Here is a 25,520-nt window from a genome sequence, read left to right on the forward strand (position 1 = left end):
CCCCAAAGAAACATAAAAATGTAATTAAATAAATGTATTACTCATTAATTTAATTGTCTTTTTTTTTGGGGGGGGGAACCATATAGGGTACTGGGGATCGAACCTGTGTTGGACACATGCAAGGCAAAAATGCCCTACCAGCTGTACTATCACTGCAACCCCTAATTCAATAAACATTTATTAGAGCCATTTGTTTTTTGAGTGCTGGGGATCAAACTCAAAGCATTTACATACAAAACACACTCTCTACTATGGAACCACATTCCCAGCCCAAATTTTTATTAACCTTAAATACTTGTTAAGGTCAATATAAACTTCTAGTAAATGATACTTAAGGAATATAAGTTTCATTGGTAACTCAACTACACAGCTTTCATGAGTGATTTTACTGTTTTTGAACCTTATGTTATATGATCTAGTATATTTTTTGTTTATTTTAAATATTTGTCACCATCCCAAAGAAGACAAAATCAGATTTTATTTTAAAATAGAATTTATTGAATGTCATGGTGAGTTCAATACATTAAAAAAAAGATACTTTGCTTGTCAGTATTGGCACATGATGAATTCTTAAAGCATTGCTAACTTCATACTTCAAAATATTTTAAATCCTATTTCATAGAAAAATAAAGCCCAATAGTGTCACAAAAGCATTACTTTACACTAACTTATCAAAGTGTTAAAATTCCATACTTAAATCAATCATCTAAGAAGTAAAAATTTAATCATATGTATTATTTTAAAGGTTCTCATTTGAACAAAGTATGACAGGAGGTATAAAATAGGCAAAAGTGACCTTATTTACACTGACTTGTCTTATTGGGAGCTCCTGAGGACTAAATGGATAAATTTCAGATACTAAAAAAATCCCAGGGCTGGAGAGACAGATCGAGAGGGGTCCTAGCACCACACGGTCCCCAACACTGGCAGGAGCGAGCCCCAGGCAGGAGAGTTGGGAGTTGACCCAGAGCACCGCTGGGTGCGGCCAACAAACAAAATAAACCATGCCCCCTACCAAATATCAAATACCAAGGTAAGATTTCAGATACTTAGATGCAAAATTCTTTAATGTTGTTCACAAAATAAGGATGAGGCTTGTGACGATATCAAGCAGGGGTGGGGATCAAGATAATTTCACCCAAAAAAACCCTGTGTTTTGGCAAACATGTTTATTGGTACTCTAAATGAAAATATAGCTGGAGCTTAAAAAATGGCACTTAATCTGATTTTCTCTCCACCAGGCTCTACCAAATTAATTCTTTGGAAAAAATTTAAACTTGGTATTATGGAAGCAAAATGAAGATGACTCCCTGTCAGACATATACTTGTCATTTGTCAGAAACCAAAGGGCCTATAAGTGTAGCTGTTTACTCAGCAGGTTAACAAACAGCGCTCAATTTCTTCAAAAGCTTAATTTTGAGTTCAAATATCAAAGGTCTGGGGGCTGGAGCGATAGCACAGAGGGTAGGGTGTTTGCCTTGCATGTGGTCAACCCAGGTTCAATTCCCAGCATCCTATATGGTCCCCCGAGCACCGCCAGGAGTAATTCCTGAGTGCAATAACCAGGAATAACCCCTGTGCATCGCTGGGTGACCCCAAAAGCGCCCCCCCGCAAAGAAATGAAAAGGTATCAGCTTAATTTTTTTTAGTTTTGGGGTTACACCTGGCAATGCTCAGGCGTTATTCCTGGCACTACTCAGGAATTAACTCCTGTTGGTGCTTTGGGAACCAAATGGGATGCCAGGGATTGAGCCTAAGTTGGGTGTGTGCAAGGCTAGGGCCCACTGTATTATCTCTCCAGCCCCTCGGCTTTATCTTCCAATCAGCTGAATTAGTTTCCAAATGAAAGATCACAGAGTTGTTCACATATCTTATACATTATTTACAGAGAAATGCGAAGTTTCTCAGAGGAAAGAACACAGAAAAAAAATTTGACTCTCAGGAAAATGTTCAAGGCAACATCTGAGATTTAGCCCAGAAAGAGATCATTTAAGTTGGTTGATACCAGCGTGCCAATATTGTAGGTCGCAAGCGACTCACTTTGCTGTTAAAATGATGCAAGTGGCCAGAATAGTCAAGGTCTTGTACCATGTCTTGTCTCCTTTCTTTTGTCTCAGACTTCCTCTGAAGCACACTTTGTATACATCTCACCACCCTCCATCACAGTTAAAAGGTTAAGAGTGTTTTCCTACAGCTGAAGGAGCAGAAGCCAGGGGGAATGTTAGAGATGATACAGTAAAAAGAGCAAGAACAGATGATTTCACAAGAAAAATAATTTTACAAAATATCAAGCCTTAACACCAACAGGAACAAACTTTCAAGAGATCATACTTACAAAATAATAAAACTGAACATTATTGCAGAAACAAACTATATCTTGAAGAAAAATATAGTGCATCAGAAACTCATTTCAGGTGGAATCCGTCACCACGGATGCTCCCCTGAGCACTGCAGGAATCACTTATTGAGCCAAAGAGCCAGGTGTAGCCCCTGAGTACCAGTGGGTGTGGTCCCAAAACAAACAGATTTCATTTTTATGTTCTGTTATTGATTCATTCTATGTATCAGGTTTCAGCATACCTGAAAAAATAATTCTAATCTAATAGAGACGCACATGTAAAGTGCTTTATGTTCTCAAATTTTATTTTTGGGTGTTGGTAAACACCTGGTGATGTTCAGGGCTTATTCCTGGTTCCTTGTTTGCCAGTCACTCCTGGTGGTGCTTGGGATTCACATCTGGTGCCAGGGGCTGTCTGCACACCAGGCAAGTATCTCCACCCCTATAATAGCTCTCTGGCTTTTGTTCTCAAACTTTAAAAGGGTTTATTTATCTTTAAATTTATAGTATAAAAATATACACTCTCCCAAGTTTTATATATATATATATGTACGTACATATATATACACACATATAAACATCTAATGAATAAAAGTCAAAATTTTATTGCTGAACAGCCAAACATGGTCTTAAGTTGATTCTATAGAATGTAAAATTTGCATAATTATTTATAATAAGAACTGCCTAGAACTCATTTTTCCAAGCCCAGAAATACTTCTTTTGGGGGGCGGTGCCTCTCAAGCAGGTCACTCTGGTACTCGGAGGCCACCACAAGCTGCTGGAGGATTGACTCAAGTCTCAGGCAGCAAGGCATTGCTTTCCTGCCGGGCCGCATCCACAGTCCTCAGGAACTCTAAGAACAATCTATTATACATGGTAAATCTGAAACTTTCATAGGTCATATGCTTTTATTTATTGCAAAGGCACAGCTTTAACATAGCTACAAGCAAATAAATTTTATTTATAATTGTTGATACCTGTTCATAAAAATATGTATTTGCAAGCATACAAAGGAAGATTCTCTTAGATTGTCAATTCAGAACTCAATTTAAAAAATCAGGCTATCTGGAGGAAGTCCGTTGACACGCTATAGCAGGTTTGAACCACATCAATGTGGGATGGTCTGTTCATTCGTGGTCACGGGGTTTTCTTCGGCTACTTCGTTGTTCATGATCTAGGCATAAATATAAGATGTGAGGAAATAAATGCATATGTTAAAGGTGCCCACAGTATTCACTCATTTGACAAAGGGATATTCAGGTTTTTGCCTTCTTTTTGGCACAGGGGATCAAACCCACAGACATGTATATGACGAACATGCATTCTACCTCTGAGGAACAGCTCTGGTTCTGGGTTCTTGGTTTTTTTGGGTCCCCCCCCACCAAGGAAGGGGGATCACACCCAGTGATGCTCAGGGGTTACTTCTGGCTTTGCACTCAGGAATCACTCCTGGTGGTGCTCAGGGATGCTAGGAATCGAACCCAGGTCTGCCTTGTGTAAGGTAAATGCCCTACCCGTTGTACTATTGCTCCAGCCACCTGGGTTCTTGGTTTTTAAAAACAAAATATGCCACGAGATGGAGCAATACCCTGGTTCTGTGTCCATACTTGGAGGCCTTCGAGTGAAAGGGATGCTACCGGGAAGCCATCTGACTCCAGGCCAATGTGATAAAATCCTTTCTCTGGATCATACACTATTTCCATTTCCCAATATGAATACTGCCCTGCAGGGCAGTGGGAACGCCACCCCCAAAGGGAGAGAGTCCTGCTGTAGATACCAGGACACTGGTCTAGGTAGGGTTCAGTCCTGCAAGTGAAAAAACTAAAAATGTTTCTGTAAGTCAATGTGAAAACAGCTGCTAGTTTGGGGACAGGAAAACTTGGATGACACTAGGAAATGATTAAAGGTTATTTAAGAATGACCCATGGATGGGAGATGCGGGCTGAAAGTAGACTATAGACCGAACATGATGGCCACTCAATACCTATACTGTAAACCACAACACCCAAAAGGAGAGAGAGAGAGAGCAAAAGAGACGGGGTAGGGGGTGGTGGTGAGAGGAATACTGGGGTCATTGGTGGTAGAGAATGGGCACCAGTGGAGGGAAGGGATGGGTACTTGATCATTGTATAACTGAAATGTAAGCATGAAAGTTTGTAAGTCTTTAACTATATTTCACGGCGATTCATTTAAAAATAAAATTTTTTTAAATGACCCATGAAAATTTTGATACATTATGAGACAAAACTTTCTTCTAAAAAGAAGGCCAAATGGTATTTGAAAACAAAACCAAGAATACACTAGCTACCAACTATTTTAAAGGATATCAGTTAGAACTTTCTCAAATGACAACTTCTGTGCTGTATGTGGTTAGCACATATACCCTAACATTTTTTTCTTCATATTTCGGTCATATCCTTTGAGGTATGTGTGTGTGGGACATCACTCTTAGTAATACTCAAGAGACCATGTGGAACTGGGCATCAAACTAGGGCCAGCTGCATGCAGAGCAAGTGCCTTATATCCTAATATTATCTCACCAAACTCCCCCGCCACTCCACTTTCTTCACTTCTTTATACTTGGGAATTACAGAAGAGCTGAGAAATGTTTTTGCCCCTCAGATAAAATTACTTAAAAATAGAAAAAAAATACTTAATATTTCTGAGTGTTAGATTTTTAGATTAGATTAAATGTCAACATTGCAATGCACTTTCTTCTTAGTCAAGAATTAGAAGGAGGACAGAGGAGTCAGATAAACATTCCTATTTTTATAAAGGGATTCTAAAAGCTTTGGTATCTTTTGGAAGAGGAAGCAGAGAGAGATAACTTCCAAATGGAGTTTCCAGACTTGTCAAACAAGAATACACAACGAGCTAAGGCTTTCAGCAGACAACTTTCTCAAGTAATAGCCACAGCTTATAAAATTCAAACTTCTAATACTTTTGCGTCATCTCAAGCCCCCAATCAGTTTCAAGCCCCTCTACTGATCAAAGATAACCCCTCAGTTAAGACAGTATACTCTAGCACTTCTGGGGAGAAGGAACAAAAGGAAAATCAACACAGGTAGCATAGCTATTAAACACTGCACTACGTAAAATTTGCACGTTGGAACCTTGGGTTGCTTAAATGAGCCAGGGAAGGTTATGATATATTTAGGCCTGTTTCTTCTAGCAACTGAGAAGTCCTGCAAGAGGCAGGAGCTGTAGTGACAGAATTGAGGCAACCCCAGTAGACTGGGGAGTGGAGAACTTTCTTTCTTTTTTTTTTTTTTTTGCTTTTTGGGTCACACCTGGCAATGCACAGGGGTTACTCCTGGCTCTGCACTCAGGAATTACCCCTGGCGGTGCTCAGGGGACCATATGGGATGCTGGGAATCGAACCCGGGTCGGTCGCGTGCAAGGCAAACGCCCTACCCACTGTGCTATTGCTCCAGCCCCAAGTGTGGAGAACTTTCTATGCTAAGACCTTCTTCCCTTGACCACTGCTAGCTCTGAGGAAGTAATAACTAAAACAGTCAGAGTTGTAACGTGCCTTATTATTTCCCAGTTGTCAAGTACCTCACCGACACTATAGTCTGATCCTTAAATATGGAAATACATTTCAGAAACTTTCCAAATCAACTTAGAGAATCAAACATCTTGATATTTACTTTTCTTTTGGGGGGGATGTGGGTGTGGGGTGAGGGATGAGGTACACCCAATGGTGCTCAGGGACCATGCCTGGCTCTGTGCTTGGAAGATCCTACGAGGCACCAGGACTTGAACCAAGTTTGCAGCCACACTCACAGATGAGGCAAGTGACTTATAAACCTTTGGACTATTTCTCAGCATTCTCATATTTACTTTTCTTTACTGACTTTTCAATAAAAATAACAGATACAGAAAAAACTTAAAATAGGTTTTGAAAAATACAACAGAAATTAACACAGATTAAAAGTAACCTGGCAAAATGGATGAAATTTGTTTTTGTATTTGTTTATTTGTTTAATTTACTGGTTTTTTGGCCACAACCAGTGATGCTCAGGGTTCCTGGCCCTGCACTCATTTCTGTGCTGGAATCACTCTTGGTGGCACTCCAGAGGCTGTATGGGATACCGGGGATTGAATGTGAGTTGGCTGCATTCAAGGCAAGTGCCCTACTCCTCCTGCTATACTACTTCTCAGGCCTCTGTTTTTCTATTTTAAATATGGAAGTTCAATTGGGAAAAATGGTCTCTGAGACTGGACCAGCTAGCCTGACATTCATTGATGACCTTGCTTATTTATAATTGAACCAATCTCCAGAAACAGTTTCATAAAACTCCTATTAAAGTGGAGTACTGGAGAGCTGTTGATACTACAGCAGAACTGCTCTAAGTGTCTCTGTATTTTGACTTGTCATTTACAGCTTGTGACTTCTAAAAATAATTAGAAGCACTAGTGACATTTAACAGAGACAAACTCACTGCTTACTGGACAGCAACTGACAGAAAACGTACCATCTACCCTGAGCAAAAAGGACCACTGGCATTCAAAATTAGGAAATATTCCCAAATAGCTTTTTCTTAATTGTTTAATATGTCAAATTTCTGATGCCACTGCTTTACATTTCTCTCTAGAGAAAAAAAAATCTATACTCATATAACTAAGACTTTGAGTAAAATTAGGTAAATGGAATTTAATGTTGTAGCCCTTGAAGCTTTCCAGAAAAAAAAAAAAATATATATATATATATAAAACAGTATAAGTAGCTAGAGAAGAGAATTACAATTAAGAAAATACAAGAGTGGCTTGGAGGCTGGTCTCTCATTCTGGGTAACTCAGGGAAGGGACCACCAAGTAAAATGTGGTTGGAGGTCATGTGGGGGAAGGGTGAGGCGGGCGGAATACAGACTAGAGACTGAACACAATGGCCACTCAACACCTCTATTGCAAACCACAACACCTAATCAGAGAGAGAGAACAAAAGGGAATTCCCTGCCATAGTGGCAGGGTGGGGTGGGGGGAGACCTGGGGAGGGGGGGAGGGATGTTGGGTTTACGGGTGGTGGAGAATGGGCACTGGTGAAGGGATGGGTTATTGAACTTTGTATGGGGGAAGCATAAGCATAAAGATGTATGGATCTGTAACTGTACCCTCACGATGACTCTCTAATTAAAAATAAACTAATTAAAAAAAAATGCAAGAGGGCCAGAGAGATACCCCAGTGTGCTGTAGTACAAACTCTGCATGCAAAAAGCCAGGGTTCAATTCCTGATACTGCATGATCCAAGCACTGCCACAAAAACTAAAAACAAAAAGAGAACTGGAGGCACAGTAGTGGGGAAGGCCCTTGCATGGCACATTGTTGACCTGGGTTCGATTCCCAGCACCACATAAGGTTCCCCAACCACCCCCAAGAAGGATCCCTGAGCACAGAGCTAGGAGTAAGTCTTGAACACAGCGGGGTGTGTCCCAAAAAGAAAAGGAAAAAGGAAGAGACTGCCAAAGAATGCATAATTCAAAAGTCCCAGGGACAGCAGAGCTAGCTCACAGGGCCAGTGCACATGCTGTGCAAGCAGGAGGCGTGAGTTTGACCTCTGGCACTGAATGGTTCCTGGAGCACTGTAAGGGGTGACCCCTAAGAACCCCTGGAAAGGCACGACAACCAAACAAACAATAAGAGTTCAAAATCAGTCGATGATTGAAATCTCCAGGCTCTCACAGAGGTGGGGATGGGCGACTTCCCCCAACCCCCCTGTTCTTCTGGGATCCTGGCAGTCATGCCCATGAACTGCCTCTGGTGCCATCTAAGCTCATTAACCGGCCATGATCCAGAGGCTCATAAAAAAAATCTCAAAAGAGATCAACAAGCTGCAGAGATGCTGCCAGACCCCAAAGTCACCATCCAGTTAAAATTTTAACTCTAGCTATAGCACCCCACTAAAAATTTTGAGATTCCTGGAGCGGTATCTCAAACTCCACACCACTGATATACCAGGAGTACCATAACACACTGGATGGAATGTAAACCAGAAGGCAACCAATATCTCATCAAAAAAATATTAACACACAGGTCTTGTGTTTCACCCAAGAGTGCTCAGGGACCATATGTAGTTCTAGGGATCCAAGCAGGGTTCGCCAAAGAGGCTGCAAGCAAGGCAAGCACCTTAACTCTTGTACTATCACTCTGACCCATACATTTGCATTGTTTTAGTGAAATCCTAGAGACATTAATTCTTTAACAAAATTTTTTTTAGTGCTTGGAAGAACTAAAGATGAAATGGTTTGAGGCCTTGCACCGTTCCATCCAGAGCAAAGTTACAGAAATTTCAGACAACTGCAAAAAGTTTTTTTCTCAATTCACTGAGATACTGTGATTTACAATACTGTTAATCGATGGTTCCATATTCATGTGTATATAATTCCAACAGCAGAAACATTATTTTCCCTGCCCCCCCTTTGGGGAGAATGTGAGCAACCTTTATTATTTAAGGCATTAAAAATATTTTTAAATATACTAAAAATAAACTCAAATGAGTTTTGCTCCATGAGATTATGCAGAGTTTGGTCTTCACTTGAAAGAAGTGAAGCTTCTTTCAAGTGAAAGACCAAAGTGTAAAGAAGCTGAAAGCTCATTACACAGTGGATGGGGTGTAGAAAAGATAAGGAAGAAGAGAAAAGTACACAGCATTACTTCTTTTGATGGAAGAAATTCACAAAAAAGTTTGAAAGACCTAAGTACAATACAAAGGTGCTTCCACTTGGGGCAGTGACGAGGCTCAGTGTAATGAACATGCCTCCATGTGTGAGGCCCTGGGTTCATGCAATCCCCAGCACTGAACCTTAACGCAAGGGGAAAAAAAAACATAAAATGAAGTCTATAAGTTATACCAACACATGAGGTAAAATTTGTCCGTGGGGAAAAAAAAAATTCTTTTTCTTTCTGACATCCCCATCCAACTGGTCTTTTTTTCTCTTTACTTTTCTCTTTCTCCAAAGTTCTGACTTCATTCCTGATTTCTGTTGTTGTAGGTCGTGAGACCTCAATATAGGGTCAGGGGCACTCCTCGAGGCCTCAGGGGTGTCCAGGGCCACACCAGGAGGTGGAGAGCCCAGGCAGTGCCGGGGACTGAACCTAGGGCCTCACACATAGGAGCTGATGCTCTCCCACTTGGCCCACAGCCCTGGCATTAAGCAGTTCCAGGGAATGTAGCCCATGAGGTTTGATTCCCAGCATCAGAAAACAACCAACAAATTTACAGACTTAAAAAATGAAAATCCAAACAAACCACCATCAGGGTTACCAGTGACATTTAAAAAGTCTCAAGTATAAAGTCCTGCGTTTTACCACCAATATTGCTGCAACTGATTCTAATACTAAACATTACAATGAACCAAATGATTAACAGCATAAACAAATGTGCTTATGCTGTTAAAAACCTTAGATTCTGATTATACATCATTTGTTTTATATTTTATTATATCAAAATAGTAGTAAAGGCTCTTGGCACTTGCAAAAACTGTTCAGATGTAAAGACAGTAGAGATTTAAGTCTAAGTTAACATTTTGAAAGTGTCTTCCTTTGTGGATGGAGCGAAAGTACAGCTGGTGGGGTTTTTGCCTTGCATGGGGCCAACCTAGTTTTGATCTCGAGCATCCCATATGGCCCCCTGAGCACTGCCAGAAGTAATTCTAGAGTGCAGAGCCAGGAGTAACCCCTGAGCTTCGTAGGGTGTGACGCATCCCCACCCCCCACCCCACAAAAAAAGAAAAAAAGAAAGTGTCTCACTTTGGGGTTGAAAGATAGTATAAGGGCTATGGTGCTTGCCTTTAATGAAGTGGACTTTAGTTTAATCCCAGATGTAGCATATAGGAACCCATGAAGGAACCAACAGAGAAACCTAGGTATGCAGAACCTGTGGCTAAGATCTCCAAGCCTGCTGGCATCAGGACTGGGCCTCCTCCATCCAGATCCCCAGTTTTCCAGTAGCTTGGCAGTCACACCCACAAACTCCTCCCAGCACCATGTAACCTCATTAACTTCAAGTTCCAGAGACTTGGAACAAAGCTCCCAGAAGAGAGTGATGCAATTTTTCCTGGAGCTGAAAATGCGGCGGCATGACCTCTTTATTTTTATTTTTTTCCCTGCACAGCAGAGCCTGGCAAGCTACACGTGACGTATTTAATATGCCAAAACAGTAACAACAACATGCTCTTCATGTTCATGAAGCGAGCAGATGCCACCGGGCTACACTACCATGTGACAGGGACAAATGAAGACGTTACTGGAGCCCACTCGCACAAACTGGTGAACAACAGATGACAGTGATACAGAGATAGCATGTAGGCCCCTGAGCACTGCCAGAAGTGACCTCTGAGCACAGAGCCAAGAGTAATCCCTGAGTCCTCAGCACCTCCAGGTGTGTCCTCGAACAAACAAAAATCGTGCTTTGGGGCTGGAGTGATAGCACAGCGGGTAGGGCATTTGCCTTGCACAGTGGCTGACCTGGGTTGGATTCCCAGCATCCCATATGGTTCCCCAAGCACTGCCAGGAGTAATTCCTGAGTGCAAAGCCAGGAGTAACCCTTGAGCATCGCTGGGTGTGACCCAAAAAGCAAAAAAAAAAAAAAAAAAAATCGTGCTTCACTTTTACAATACTGTACTATAATTTTGATGACTTTTATAAGGGCTGCTAAAACATAACAAGGATGTTTATGTTTCAGTGACTAGAGGTGAGTGTATTAAGGACTGGGACACTGTAGTTGTCTTGCATGAAGAATTTCTGTAACTGTTTTTCAAAGCTGAGAATTTCACAGTATGGAAAACACTTAAAACAGGGATTATGGGGCCAGTGCTATAGTACAGCGGATAGGGTGTTTGTCTTGCATGTGGCTGACCCAGCTTGGATCCCCGGCACCACAGATGGTCCTCTGAGCATCACCAGCAGTAATCTCTGATTGCAGAGCCACGAGTAAGCCCTGATGTCTACACAGAGTTAATATTTAAAGTAGAGATTCTACCTGCATCTCCAAAATGAAAAGGTGAACCCAACTTCAATTGGAAAACTCTTGGAAATCCACTTGGCAAAAGCCAATTTTGAATTGGGCCTTGTGCAAGTTTTGTTCCAGAGACAGCAGCTGACAACACTATTCGAGGCACTGCACAGGAGGAAAAGGCTCAGAAAAGAACCAGTCACTTCTAATCTCCCAAGGATTGTTTTTAGGACCGAGCCTCCAGACTCTTCTGCTCCGCTCCAAGCCCACACCCGCTATGTCCACTGGGCATGCTGAGGTTCCCTGAGCTCCTTTCAAAGCCTCTGCCTAGTTTCACACGCACCCACCTTGGCACATGTTGGGCTGGCCCACAACCATGTGATACAGATTATTCTACCTTCCTCGAGATTCAACCTTATTTTACAGATGAGGAGACGGCAGAGGAAGAAACTTGACAGAAATGATGCCCAAACTGCTAACATACTGCCTCTCATGTGAGCTAAAATTTGACTTTAGAAACAAGATAAAAGCAACAAGAGGGACTCGAGTGATAGTACAGTGGGTGGGCATTTGCCCTGCATGGGGCTGACCAGGTTTCAATACCTGCACCCCATATGGTCCCCCGAATCCCGCCAGGAGTGATTTCTGAGTGCAGAGTGAGGAGTAACCTCTGAGCAGTGTGACCCAGAAAGGAAAAGAAAAGCAACAAGAAATATTCTTTTTCATATAATTGGGGGAATGATTTTATGAAGGTACCATATTCTATAGCTTCTGAGATTGGCAGTTCTCCAGAAAGCCAGGCTGCCTGTCTCTTGGCAGTGGTTTATTATATGCTCCAACTAGCTTGTTTGAAGATTCTGCAAATGTCCAATCTCTGTACTGCAAAACGCAGTGCACAGTAGGAAAATGACTGCAATTAATCTATTTCCTCCCCTGCTCCGAGGCCTGCTCTCAAACATTCACTGAGGTTCTGCACTCTCTTAGCTGTATTCGTCAGAGACCACTACTCCAAGAGCAAAGTTCAGAGTTGTTCTCCGGGGAGCCACAGGCATACAAAACACATGGTCAGCACTCTGAGTCCTCTCCCTGGCACCGCTATCAAAGACCTTTACAAATAAGTTAAAGTAGTCATGTTAAACAGAGCCCCAGAGTTTGACTCTCCAAGCCAAGAAAATGGTTATCTAGCTACTGCATTGAAAAATAACCAACCAACCAACAAATAAACCAAAACCAACAAACACAAAACTCAATTCCTACAACTGTATCAAACACATTTATAGTGCTTATGATATGTCAAGCTCCATAATGAGTAATCTGCATATATTACAACAACCTTGTGAAATTTTACACTGGGGGAAGCTGAGGCACCAGAACACTAAGTTACTTCCTAAGGTCATACAGCTAATAATGAATAAAGCTCAGAATTCAAACGGAGGCAGTACAGCACCAGGCTCCATGCTTTTTGTTATTCTGTGTTCTTTTGCATTCTGAATGGCTTTACAAATAAAATCATGGCATCACACTTACAAATGTGAAAACTGAAGAACCAATACCGTTTCACCCTTTTTGGACGCTTTAAATTCGGACTTCCCTATGATCAAGTGTCTGCCGTGTCATGCAGACCCTGGGTCATCTGTCCTCGCTTTGTGTCCAGTTACAATGATCCTCCCCTTTAGAGGCAGCTGCTGGGAAGCAGACCCCATTTTTATCCCCCCGAAAAAATAAGCATTTTGGGAGGGAGCTGGGCAGAGGTCTTCCAAGAAGGGCTCGGGGGGCCTTGACTCTTACTATGAATAGCTGCCTTCTGTTTCAAATTCAGTGCCAATTTAAGCAGAGTTTTATCTTTCACGAAGTAAACTTTCTTTGTGGACATTCTGAAAAGTCACGCCGGAAGGCTGCTCCTTTGGCTTCCCCTGACATCGCTCCACTGCTCTGCGGTGATTTCACCTTGAGTCACACACCAGGATTTTGGCATCAGACGGAAGAGGGGAGGGGACCCGATGGGGAAGCAGATGGACAGAAAAAGAAGAAGCAGTGGAAAAAAACTTCGGATATGCACAGAGCCGAGGTAACCGCCTGGCATATAAAGCTTTGCTATATATAGGTAGCTCCGAGCCGAGGTTAGTCACCAAATTACGTCATAAAGTAACTCGGTAACTGAAGTACAAGCACATACCTGATAGTTGCTACCTTTCCAGAACTTTTCCATCTCCTTACGTATCCAAGCAACAACTGCAGCAGTAATGAGTGTGCACGGTACTAAATAAAGGAGAGCAGGTTGTCCCTTGTCCATCAGCACCAAAGCGACAAATGTGATGATCATTCCAACAGCATAGGCTGCAAGAATAACAAGAATACCATGCATCAGTCATTTCCATGTGCAATCAAAGATGGATTTTTAACTCTCACTAAAGTATTAGATTTCATGTATTTCTGAGGAACTTCTCAGAGCATGACTTGGTTTTACAGTTTCCTTGTTTTCCTGGACAGTAATTAGGAGAGATATTCTATGGAACATCAATATAGTACTACAGTAGCAATTGATCACTGACGTAATAATTCAAGAAAGCCTCAATTCTGACACTGTGAAGTGTTCTGAATTGGGGCCAGAGAGACAGTACGGGGGTTAAGGCACTTCTGGTTCTCTGAGCCACACAGGAATAATACCTGAGCACAGAACCACGATTTTGTCCTGAACACACTGCCAGGTGTGCCCACTCCCCCCACCCCCCAAAAAAAACCCCACAAACAAAACAAAAAGGATGTTGAGTTGCTTCATATCATGGGTAATCAAAACCTGAGCCTTTGGGTACATGTCATTTTGAAGTCTCGCTAACATAAGGTCTAGACTTCCTGGGCTGCTTCTCCCTAACCGAGTACAGGCTCCCTAATCTTCCGTACGATCACACCAAATATCACATGATCACCTCTGTCTGTCTCTTGGGCCATACCCAGCAATGCTCAGGGCTTATGCCTGCCTCTGCACTCAGGGATCACTCCTGGCTGACTTGGGGGACCACATGGGGTGCTGGGGATTAAGACCAGGTCAGCTGTGTGCAAAGCAAATGCCCTACCACTCCCCCCCCCTACTATCACTCTAGCTCTCATATGATCATTTCTTAATGACTCAGGGTCTCGTTATGAGCATTAGAATCTCAGATTATTGGAGCTAGAGGGAAAGGAGCAGACATTTAATCAACCTCCTAAGGGTTTTACAAAGGAAGCAATGACGGATCAGGCAGGTTAAGTCACACAGTGGCACTGACAGACATTTCCACTCATCTACTTTTCACAGAGTATTATTTGATTCCCTCACATCATCTGGAGCTGGACTCGAATTACCGTGATAAATGGCTATAGGGGGTTGATTTCTGCATGGCTTTCTCATTCTTCTCACTGTTTACTCTCTTAGCTTATCCTGTGCGGTCAGGGTACTGATTTCTAGCTAACATCTTTCTCTATCACTTTTGATTTTTTAACCGGGGGAGGGAGGGCTCTGACATGGGAGGACATGCAGTGCAAGGGCTCAAATTTGGGGCTCTGACACACCAAATATACACGTTAGTCCTCTGAGCTACCTCCTGGCCCCCTAATATACATTTTAAAATCCACCATGAACTGAAAACTTTGCAAGGATAGCATCTAAATGGATGTGCCCTTTCAAATGGCTACCAATACACTAAGAAATGCAAAGTATTTTATGACTTATGTCCCACTCTTGCCTATACAGGCTTAGTGCCAGAAACAGAGACACAGGTGACAATTACTTCTGTTCTACCAGGTGAGATGGTGTGTGCCATAGGCTCGTTTACACAAATATTAACACAGGGCTTTGAAAAATATTGACTTCATATATTTATATATAGCATCAAATAGTATTCTTATTTGCCTTGCTTTCTGTTATGTTTTGGGGGGGCCACACCTCGAGGAACCATGTAGTGCCAGGGGTAGAACCTAAGTAACCCACAAACAAACAAACAAAAAAACCAAACATGCTTTAGACCTTTTAACTATCTCAGTGGCCCAGACTCAGATGTTTCTCTTTTGGGCTGGAGTGATAGCACAGCGGGTAGGGCATTTGCCTTGCACGTGGCAGACCCGGGTTCGATTCCCAGCATCCCACATGGTCCTCCAAGCACTGCCAGGAGTTAATCACTGCACTGCTGGGTGTGACCCAAAAAGCAAAAAAAAAAAAGTTTCTTTTTTTGTTTGTTCATTCAGCCAAGCTCAGGAGTTACTCCTGGTTCTGGACGTGGGAAATCATTCCTGGCAGAGCTCAAGGGACTATACGGGGTGCCAGCGATTGAAGTGGGCAAGGTAAGCACTCTCCACACTGTACTATTGTTCTGGGCCCTCAAATGCTTTGCTCTTAGATGTCATTTTCACATTTTTGGCGCTTTTGTCTCTCAGGGCAATGCTGGGGCCCCTAATAGCCCCTCCCAATGATACTCAGCCAAGCAGAATGCTTTAGGGAGAGGGATGGTGGTGTGACACTGCTGGTCGGGGACCAGGAAGGCCACTTCTGGCTGTCCTGGGGTCTTGAGGGCTTCACCTGGCGACATTTAGGGGACTTCCTTTTTAAACCTCAGTAATGCTTCGATATAGACAGGAAGTATAATGACCACTGCCCTTTGTATGCGTGTGGGGAGGGGGAGACCACACTGGGACTGAAGTCAGGGCTCCGACAAAGAAGCACTTGCTCCTGTCCTTTGAGTCATCTCCCTGACCCCAACTGTCCTTCTTATGGGGGGAAATAAACCCAAAACCTTGTCTTACAAACAGAGCAGAATTACAATCCAGGCCATCTGGTCCTTATTTTCAGATGTCTCTCTCTTCAAAGATACTACTACGTAATAATAATAAAACAGGACACACAAAAGAATCTTCGGAACCAAGCAGCTCGATGCAGAGATGCCTCCGGACCTTACGCCAGGCTGATTTCACTGGGATACCTCAGACGGGAGCAGGTGTTCTCCTGCCACCTGTTCCCCAGGAATCCCAGTGGCTGCCAACTTCCTAAACCCAGTGACAAGCCCAAGTACTCGGGACCAGTGACTGCAAACTCCAGGCCTCAGGGGATAAGGGATGGGCCTGTTCTTCCCATCTCCCCACCCCTGTGGGACCCTGGAGGTCACACCCACAAACTACTTCCTGCTGCTATTTAAGCTCCTAAACGGCCACGATCCAGAGATACATATACACTGCAGAGATTTCTCCAGACCCTCACTATCTAAAATTTTAGAACTTGAGACCGCACTACAGCTTATGCTATTCATAACATGCAATACAAAATAAATTATCTAGCATCTGCCTCTTTGTCAGGATGGAGTGGTGGCAGGAAAATTCAAAATAATGGTGGTGGGACCGATGTTGAAATATTTAATGTAATCCATTATTGTGAACAACTTTATGAAACTAGATAAAAAGTAAATTAAAAATATAATAATAAAAACAATTACCAATTACGGAAGAAACATAGTATATAGAAGAACCATTCTGCACATCAAATCTTCTACAGTATGCAACCAACAAACCTGTAATGAAACATCCTGCATTATTTTCTTAAAACACCAACACAAGTTGAACTCTTATTTATAACATCAATATGTATTTATATCATCTTTGTTTGCATCATAAAAACATTAAAGCATATCATTACAGGAAAATTTTATTTGCTTTTTTAACTTAATATTTAGACATTTCCCCAAGCCATTAGACAATTTTAAAATCCTGATTTTTTTTTTTTTAGGGGTCAAAAAGCATAGTGGACAAGGCACTTGCTTTGCATACAGCTGACCTGGGTTCAATCCCTGGCTCCTCATCTAGTCTCCTGAGCAACCCTGGAGTGATTCCTGAGCACAAAACCAGGAGTAATCCCCGAACACCACTTGATGTGGCCCCCAAACCAAACCAAAAATCTTTTAAAAAACTTTTACTTTTACTCAATCACCATGAGAAACAGTTACAAAACTGTTCCTGATTGGGTTTCAGTCATATTATGTTCCAACACCTATCCCTTCACCAGTGTACATTTCCCACCACCTATATTCCCAGTTTCCTTCCAGTCCCCCCGCCCCCACCAGCCTGCCTCTATGGCAGGCATTTTCCCTCCCTCTCTCCCCTTCTCTCTCTTCCCTTTTGGCATTATGGGTTTGCACTACAGGTATTGAAAAGTTATCATGTTTGTCTCCGCCCACTTTCAGCACTCAGTTCCTGTCCAGAGTGACCATTTCCAACCATCATTGTCACAATAGTCTCTTCTCTATCCTAACTGCCCACACTGGACACCACTTGTAGCAAGCCTCCAACCGTGGACTAGCCCTCCTGGCCCTTGTTTCTACTGTCCTTCAAACCAAAAATCTTGATTTTTATTAGATGCTTAATGGTCCATACTATGAAGAAAACTATTTTTTGGTTGTGGGATCACACCTGGTGGTGCTCAGGGCTTTCTCTTTACCCCTGGCCCTGTGCCTAGGGATCATTCCTGGCAGAATTCAAAGGACCATAGGTGGTGCCAGGATAGAACTGGGTCGGCCGAGTGCAAGGCAAAAGCCTTGCTATATTCCCATACCATTTCTATAGCCCTAGGAAAAAAACCTTAACATCTCTATTGTATTAGTTATGGTATATTTTCTTTCATTTATAATTTTACTGACTTGGGTTTCCTGTGTTTCTTTGTCTAGCGAAATTTTGTCAATTTTCTTTATCTTTCCAAAGACCCAACTAAAAAATTTTGCTAATTTAAAAATTATTTTCCTGTTTCCTATTTTTGTTCTAATATTTACTGGTTGCTTTCTGCTAATTTTAGACTTATTCTTCTTTTTCTAGTTCTTTGAGATGTACAATTAGATCTGAGATCATTCTAAACTTCCTGGTTTTTTGTTTTGGGGCCATACCTGTGATGCTTAGGGGTTTGCCTGGCTCTGTGCTCAAAAATTACTCCTGGATGTGCTCAGGGACCAAATGGGATGCCAGGATTTGAAGCTGACTCAATCACGTGCAAGAGAAGTACCCTAGCTGCTGTTCTATTTCTCAAGTCTCTCAATTTTTTTTTAATGTTTGTGCTTATTAACTGTATACTTTGCTCTAACAAATGCTTCAAACGAATGCTGTATCTCGTATGTTTTTTAATACTATGCCTACTTTGTTCATTTTTGGCTTTTTGGGGTCACATCTGGCAATGCCCAGAGGTTACTCCTGGATCTGCATTCAAGACCTACTTCTGACGGTGCTTGGGCGAACCACATGGGACACTGGTTTCAACCCTCGGTCAGCTGCGCGCTAGGCAAACGCCCTAAAACGCACTGTATTATCATTCCTGCCCCAACTGAAGATACTTTTTTCTCCCCAATTTCTCTTTGATTTTTGGGCCACACCTGGTGGTCCTTAGGGCTTACTCCTAGCTCTGCACTCAGGGATCACTCCTGAGGGTGCCAGGGCCCAAACCTGGGTAGAACATAAGGCAAACAATGCCCTATCATTTGTATGATGGCTCCGAGTGCCTCCCCCAGCCCCCTCCAACCTGCTTGAAGAACACCTTCTGACTCTACTATGTTGCTGTTGCAAAGATGGTGGCAGGGGCAGGGAGGGTGTTACACCTAACTGGTGGCAGTGCTGCCATTCTTGGGTGCACTGCTCTCTAGGGGTTGCATATTTGTTCTGGTGGTGCTCACTGAGGACAGCACACTTTTAGCTCTCCTCACCCCCCCAAAAAAAATCTGGTTTCAGCATGTACCAGACTGCACATTTTATTGTGGTGCTACGGATGCCAAAAGATTCTGCTGCCCGGATAACACTCGGCATGTGGCACACTGCCCAGGACTGAACTCGCAACCTCGTGTGAAAGGCAGGTATTCTATCAACGAACTAGGCCAAGACACTCCCTGTTAATATTTAATAGAGCCACTGGTTGTTCCGGAATACATGTGTGAGCTTTCTAGTTTCCTCCTGCTACTACTTTCTAGCTTCAGCTCACTATGGTCAGAAAAATATATATTAATGGTTCAAACTTTTATTTATTTTTTGCTTTTTGGGTCACACCCGGCGATGCACAGGGTTACTCCTGGCTCATGCACCCATGAATTACTCCTGGCGGTGCTTGGAGGACCATATGGGATGCTGGGAATCAAACCCGGGTTGGCCACGTGCAAGGCAAACGCACTACCTGCTGTGCTATGGCTCCAGCCCCAATGGTTCAAACTTTTAAAGTTTTTCTTTTGGTTTTGGGGCCACACCTGGTGATACTCAGGGGTTAGCTTAGGAATCACTCCTGAGAGTGCTCAGATGACAGGGATCAAACCCAGGTCAGCTGCATGTAAGGCAAGTGCCCCACCCACTGTGCTATCTCTCCAGGCCCTGATCCAACCTTCTTAAATTTGCTAAATTGGGGGTGTTGGGTGTCATCCAGCAGTGTTTAGGGGCTGCTTTCAGCCGGTCACTCAGGGGTTGGTCCTCGTGGAGTTTGGGAACACTCGTGCCAGCATGAGTCCGGAGCTCCCATATGCAATGCACCTGCTCCTGTTCTTTTTCTTTTTAAATTTTTGTTTATATTATTCATATATTCTGGCAGCACTCAGGGGTTACTCCCAGTGCTGTGTGGTGGACCATATGGAATGCCAGGGATGGAACCTGGGCTGGCGGCGTACAGGGCAGACACTCTGCCAACTGTACTGTCACTGCAGTCCCATTTGCTCTGGCTTTTCGAGCACCTCCTCCATCTCCGAGATTTGTTTTGTGCCCTAATATATAACCCAGCGTTGGGAACAAATCCCGTGTGTATTTGAGAAGGGCATGGATCCTGATGTTGGGCGAAAAGTTCTGCTTTTCTCTGTGTTTGGTGTAGAGTCATGGCTCTTGGTCGTTTTACACCTACAGATGGGCACCCGTCCACAGGCAGGCAGATGCGCTCAGGGTCACTATCCACCAGGACAGATAGTTGAGAATTTTTTTTTAATGTAGCATTAAGAAACTGTATGATGGTCTGTGATTCAATAAAAAAAAAAATTGTATGATGGGCTGGAGCGATAGCACAGCAGGTAGGGCATTTGCCTTGCATGGAGGTTTGATTCCTCCGTCCCTCTCGGAGAGCCCGGCAAGCTACCGGGAGTATCCCGCCCGCACAGCAGAGCCTGGCAACCTACCCGTGGCGTATTCGATATGCCAAAAACAGTAACAACAAGTCTCACAATGGAAACATGACTGGTGCCCGCTCGAGCAAATCAATGAGCAATGGGATGACAGTGACAGTGCTACAGTGGGGCAGGGGCAGTGGTGGTGGCAGGCATAGGCTTACTCTTGGCTCTTCGTTCAAGGGTCCCTCCTGGTGCGCTTGGGGGACTATAGAGGCTGCTGGGGATCAAACAGAGGTCGATCACGTGCTGCCTCATGTCCATTTTTAAACTGGCATTGAAGATGTCTCCCTTACGTCTCACGTACAGTCATGCAAGTCTGCAGAACAACCATCTCAGGTTCTACTTATCAAACACTGACACTGATATGAAACAGCAAAAATGATATCTAATGATTTCAAATCACAAAATACTTTTCCTATCTTTATTGTTTGCTTAAATGAATTCATTTGGTCTCCATATAGTTTGTCAAATTAGTTTCTTGATAGCTCCATGCTATTTTTATTATACTTGCTCTAGAATTTTTTCGCCCTGAAAAATATTTTTCTTTAATATTGTTTTTTGGGGGCCAGAGAGATAGTTGAGGGGTAAAGGCTCCTGCCTTGTATGCAGCTGACCTGGGTTTGATCCTTAGCACTACATACGGTCCCTTGAGCATCACCAGGAGTGACTCCTGAGCACAAGTCAGGAGTAGCCCTGAGCACTGATGGGTGTGGCCCAAACCCACTGTGGTATTTCCCTCTCCTTACAAAATATTTAGCTTTTAGAACTAAGACTTATATTGTCAAAAATCTCTGCTCTTTGAGGAAATATTTGTCTGGTACCTTCAACATTGGGCTGGAGTGATAGCACAGAGGGCAGGGCATTTGCCTTGCACACAGCCAACCCGGGTTCAGTTCCTCCGTCCCTCTCGGAGAGCCCGGCAAGCTACCAAGAATATCCCACCTGCATGGCAGAGCCTGGCAATCTACCCGTGGTGTATTCGATATGCCAAAAACAGCAACAAGTCTCACAATGGAGGCGTTACTGGTGCCTGCTCAAGCAAATCGATGAGCAATGGATGACATGATACAGTGATACAGTGATACCTTTAACATTTACTTCAAGATTGCAATATGTAGGACCTCTCCTCCATGCATAAGTGCCAGACCATCAGTTTCCATTGGGTGAGTATTTCCTGGAGAGGTCCTTTGGGTCAAGAGGGCTCCCTCCATACAAAAAAAGTAACAACTATAGAATCATTCATTTGTTTGGGAGCAACACCCAGCAGTGCTCACCGGCCACTCTTCACAGCAGTTCTCAGGGAACTGTGCAGTGACGGATCAAACCCGGGGCTCCTGCACGCAAAGCATGCACTCCTAGTCCTCTGAGCTGTCTCCCTGGTAATCTACCATTTCTAACAGTTCTTTTCTAAGTGCAACATACAAGCTAACTATTTAGCACTTGGCACAGAGCTGGGAAATTAGGCGTCTGTTTAGAGGTATAGGGAACGCTGAGGTTACTCAATAGAGCACTTTCTGTATCAGTTGGGAGAAAGGAAGCGCAGTGAACCTGGAGTTGCTACACTGGAGTTTGCTATGCCAACTCACAAAGCAACACTGTTGGCTTACCGGTCTCTATTCGGCCTTTACCAAGCAAATGAAAAGACTTTTCCAAAGAGGCAGTTCTCTTGGCCTATCAAGCAGATGGTATACAGGGAAACTGAAGAAAGCACAAATGGGCAAACACATCTGACTAAAGCATTATTCATGGCTTCTAAGTGCCCCTGTTACTGGGCTGGGGGCTGAGTTCATTGACACTCAGAGCCCAGTAAAAGAAAGGCAGGAACAGCATCATGCGAGAGCTGAGACCGCACCACCTGTTCTGTCTACTTCTCTATACGGCAGAGTCCTACAAGGCAACCTTCCGCTGTTTTTCCTCTTGACTGTGACCTTGTCATGATCTTGTCCAGCACACCAGAACCACTTTCCCTGAAACTTATGAATTTGTTAAAAAGACAAGTAACAAATTGTAAGAATTTTTTAAATAATATTTCTTAAAATTATTAAGACCAACTTGAAAAAAATTGTTTTTTGTTTGGGGGCCACAGCCAGGGGTGCTCAGGATTTACCCCAGCCTCTGCGCTCCGGGATTACTCCTTGGTGGAGTTTGGGGAACCATATGGATGCTGGAGATCTAACCTAGGTTGTCCACGTGTAAGGCAAGTGTCCTACCTGGTCTCTAATAAAATATTTTGAGATACACACTCAGATTTCCTTGGGGAAGGTCAAACTGATCCTATTTGTTTCTTCTAAGAAACTTTCCGGTCTTTGGCAATTGGAAACATACTTTAGTAATTTCCATCACTTGGGTTTTGTCTTCAACCCCTTAAATGACTTTTTATTGGGGGGAGGGGTGCACCATACCTGGCAGTGCTCAAGTCTTACTCCTGGTTCTATGCTCATGAATCACTCCTGGGGGTGCTCACAGGATAGAACCCAGGTCAGTCACATGACCACTGCACTATCTCTCTGGCCCTCAAATGACTTTCCTGTCTTTCTTATTGATTTCAGCTTTAGGTATTGCCAGAAATATTTTTAAAAATAGTAGGTCATTCTGGTTAAAGAAACTCTGGTACATCTATACAATGGAACAGTATGCAGCTGTTAGAAAAAATGAAGTCATGAACTTTGCATATAAATAAATCAACATGGAAAGTATCATGCTAAGTGAAATGAGTCAGAAAGAGAGAGACAGATATAGAAAGTTTGCACTCATCTGTGGAATATAAAATAACAGAGTAGGAGACTAATATCCAATAGTAGAAAAAAGTACCAGTAGGTTGGCTCCATGGCTTGGAAGCTGGTCTCACATGCTGGGGAAAAAGGCAACTCAGATAGAGAAGGGAAGACCAAGTAAAATGTGGTTGGAGATCCCGTGTGGGAAGGGAGATGCGTGCTGAAAGTAGACTAGAGACTGAACACAATGGCCACTCAATACCCCTATTGCAAGCCACAACACCCAACTGGAGATAGATCAAAAGGGAATGCCCTGCCACAGAGGCAAGGTGGGCTGGAGGGGAGATGGGATTGGGGAGTGGGAGGGATACTGGGTTTATTGGTGGTGGAGAATGGGCACTGGTGGAGGTATGTGTTTGCAAACATTGTATGAGGGAAAAACAAGCTCGAAAATGTGTGAATCTGTATCTGTACCCTCATGGTGATTCACTAATTAAAGAATAAAATAAATTTAAAAAAAAAAAAGAGTAGGTCATTTTTTTTGGTTTGCTTTTGGGCCACACCCAGCAATGCTCAGGAGTTACTCCTAGCTCAGCACTCAAATCACTCCTGGTGGTGCTCACAGGACCATACTGGATGCTGGGGATCGAACCCTGTTTGGCCACATGCAAGGTAAGTGCCCTCCCCACTATACACCATCTCTGGATACGCTTAAGGCCGGTATGCTTCTGCCGAAACAGCTACAAACAACTGCTTACCTGGCACAACTATGTCTCCAAAGCCCACCAGTGAGAAAGATATGGAGCACAAACTCATTACCGAGAAGAAGGCCGGCTTTGGAATCTTGATGAGTATTGGTATCTGTAATAAAAAAAATTAAAAAAAAACGATAATAAGCCTTTTCAGGACTTTTAACCCATGTCTTTTAAAAAGAGAAGGACTGATGTTAGAATAACTATTTTATCATGTAAAACCTTAACTCTTAGAAGTATGTGAAATCAGAGAGCATTAATTAACATGTATATATTCTGAATGTATAGAAAGTTTGACAAAACATCGTGGTTTTGGAAAAATGAAACCCAATACACATGTTGCGTCAATAGTGTTATCCATTATCCCCATAGCTAAACTCTCCCCCCAGTTTTACCAAAAACAGGACTCAGGTCTTAACACAGGTTTCTGCTGCTTTCTGTTTTAAAGTAATCTGAATTTGTTTCTCCCAAGGAAGAGCCCTGTCTCAGAGGAGGGCAGGATGTGAAGTCCAGTGAGCACATCTGAAACACAATCCTTACTTTCTCATGGGGAGCTGAGGGTTGAGCAGTGGCTTCCACCAAGTTTCCATCATTCTAGGATGAAACCCAAGTCAACAGGTATTTAATGACCGAGAATAACTAAGAAAAGGGTCGATTTTTGTGAGGAATAACGTTTCACAATACCTTCACGTGCACTATGTGACCGACAGATTATACAGGAAGTCAAAGCTATTGGCGGATGTCACTCAGACATTGGCAGGTGCCCGGGACCATTCCCATCCCTACCTTTTCGTGACTTCCGACAGGTCCATCTGCAACTTCGACCAGGACGCTCTGGCCATTCTAAAATCGAGAAGGAAGAGAAAAGAAACCGTCCGGTCATTGAGAGTGGAACCTGGCGGCATGTGAGGCCAGCCGGAGCCTGTGTCTACTGTAAACTAGTGCAGAGCTCAGTGAGAGCCTGGGCCGAGTGTGAGCACTGACGTGGGAGCCCCAGGGAACAGCACAGTCCAATGTGAGACCCCAAGTCATCATAACGACATCAGTAGCAGTAGCAGCAACAACGATGGCAAGGCAGGGTATGAAGCCGGACTCAAAAACGTTTCTGGTTTTGGGGCCACACTTGGCGGTGCTCTGGGTTGTTTTTTTTTTGCTTTTGGGTCACACCCGGCGATGCACAGGGATCACTCCTGGCTCTGCACTCAGAAATTACCCCTGGTGATGCTCAGGGGACCATATGGATGCTGGGAATCGAACCCGGGTAGGCTGCGTGCAAGGCAAACGCCCTACCCGCTGTGCTATCACTCCAGTCCCATAGTGCTGCGGGTTTGATCCTGGCTCTATACTCAGGCATCACTTCTGGTGGGCTGAGGGGGAACACATGTGGTTCAGGTATTGGACCTGCGTTGGCTGCATGCAAGGCAAATGGTTAACACGCTGTTGAATCTCTCGTATCTCTCAGGCCCCTACATCTTTTTTTTTTTAAATGAAAAATAAAAAGAGGGCTGAGGACGTAGCTTAGTGGTATGGCACTTGGCCTTGCCTGTGTGGGTCCCAGATATGATTCCTGGCATCATAAAAAAAAAAAGTAAATGAGCAAATAAAGCCAAATCCACATTGTACACGGCTT

General features: G+C 43.3%; 1 protein-coding gene across 2 annotated transcripts in view; it reads right to left on the bottom strand.

Annotated features, from left to right (window-relative positions):
- Positions 1-3,279: 3,279 nt before the first annotated feature.
- The window catches only part of SPPL2A (signal peptide peptidase like 2A), a 51,587-nt gene continuing 29,346 nt past the window's right edge, over positions 3,280-25,520 (bottom strand). Inside the window, exons 11-16 of one of the 2 annotated variants that reach the window (XM_012933480.2) lie at positions 24,677-24,733; positions 24,431-24,484; positions 23,897-23,999; positions 16,753-16,827; positions 13,470-13,630; positions 3,280-3,512 (exon numbers count right to left, since the gene is read on the bottom strand). In XM_012933480.2, coding sequence (XP_012788934.2) covers positions 3,447-3,512; positions 13,470-13,630; positions 16,753-16,827; positions 23,897-23,999; positions 24,431-24,484; positions 24,677-24,733 — 516 coding nt within the window. In that variant the 3' untranslated portion in view covers positions 3,280-3,446. The remainder of the gene's footprint in view (positions 3,513-13,469; positions 13,631-16,752; positions 16,828-23,896; positions 24,000-24,430; positions 24,485-24,676; positions 24,734-25,520) is intronic. The other variant, XM_055132752.1, reaches the window with a different exon arrangement.

The sequence above is a fragment of the Sorex araneus genome, chromosome 3 (genome assembly GCF_027595985.1).
Source record: "Sorex araneus isolate mSorAra2 chromosome 3, mSorAra2.pri, whole genome shotgun sequence".
Lineage (NCBI taxonomy): Eukaryota > Metazoa > Chordata > Mammalia > Eulipotyphla > Soricidae > Sorex > Sorex araneus.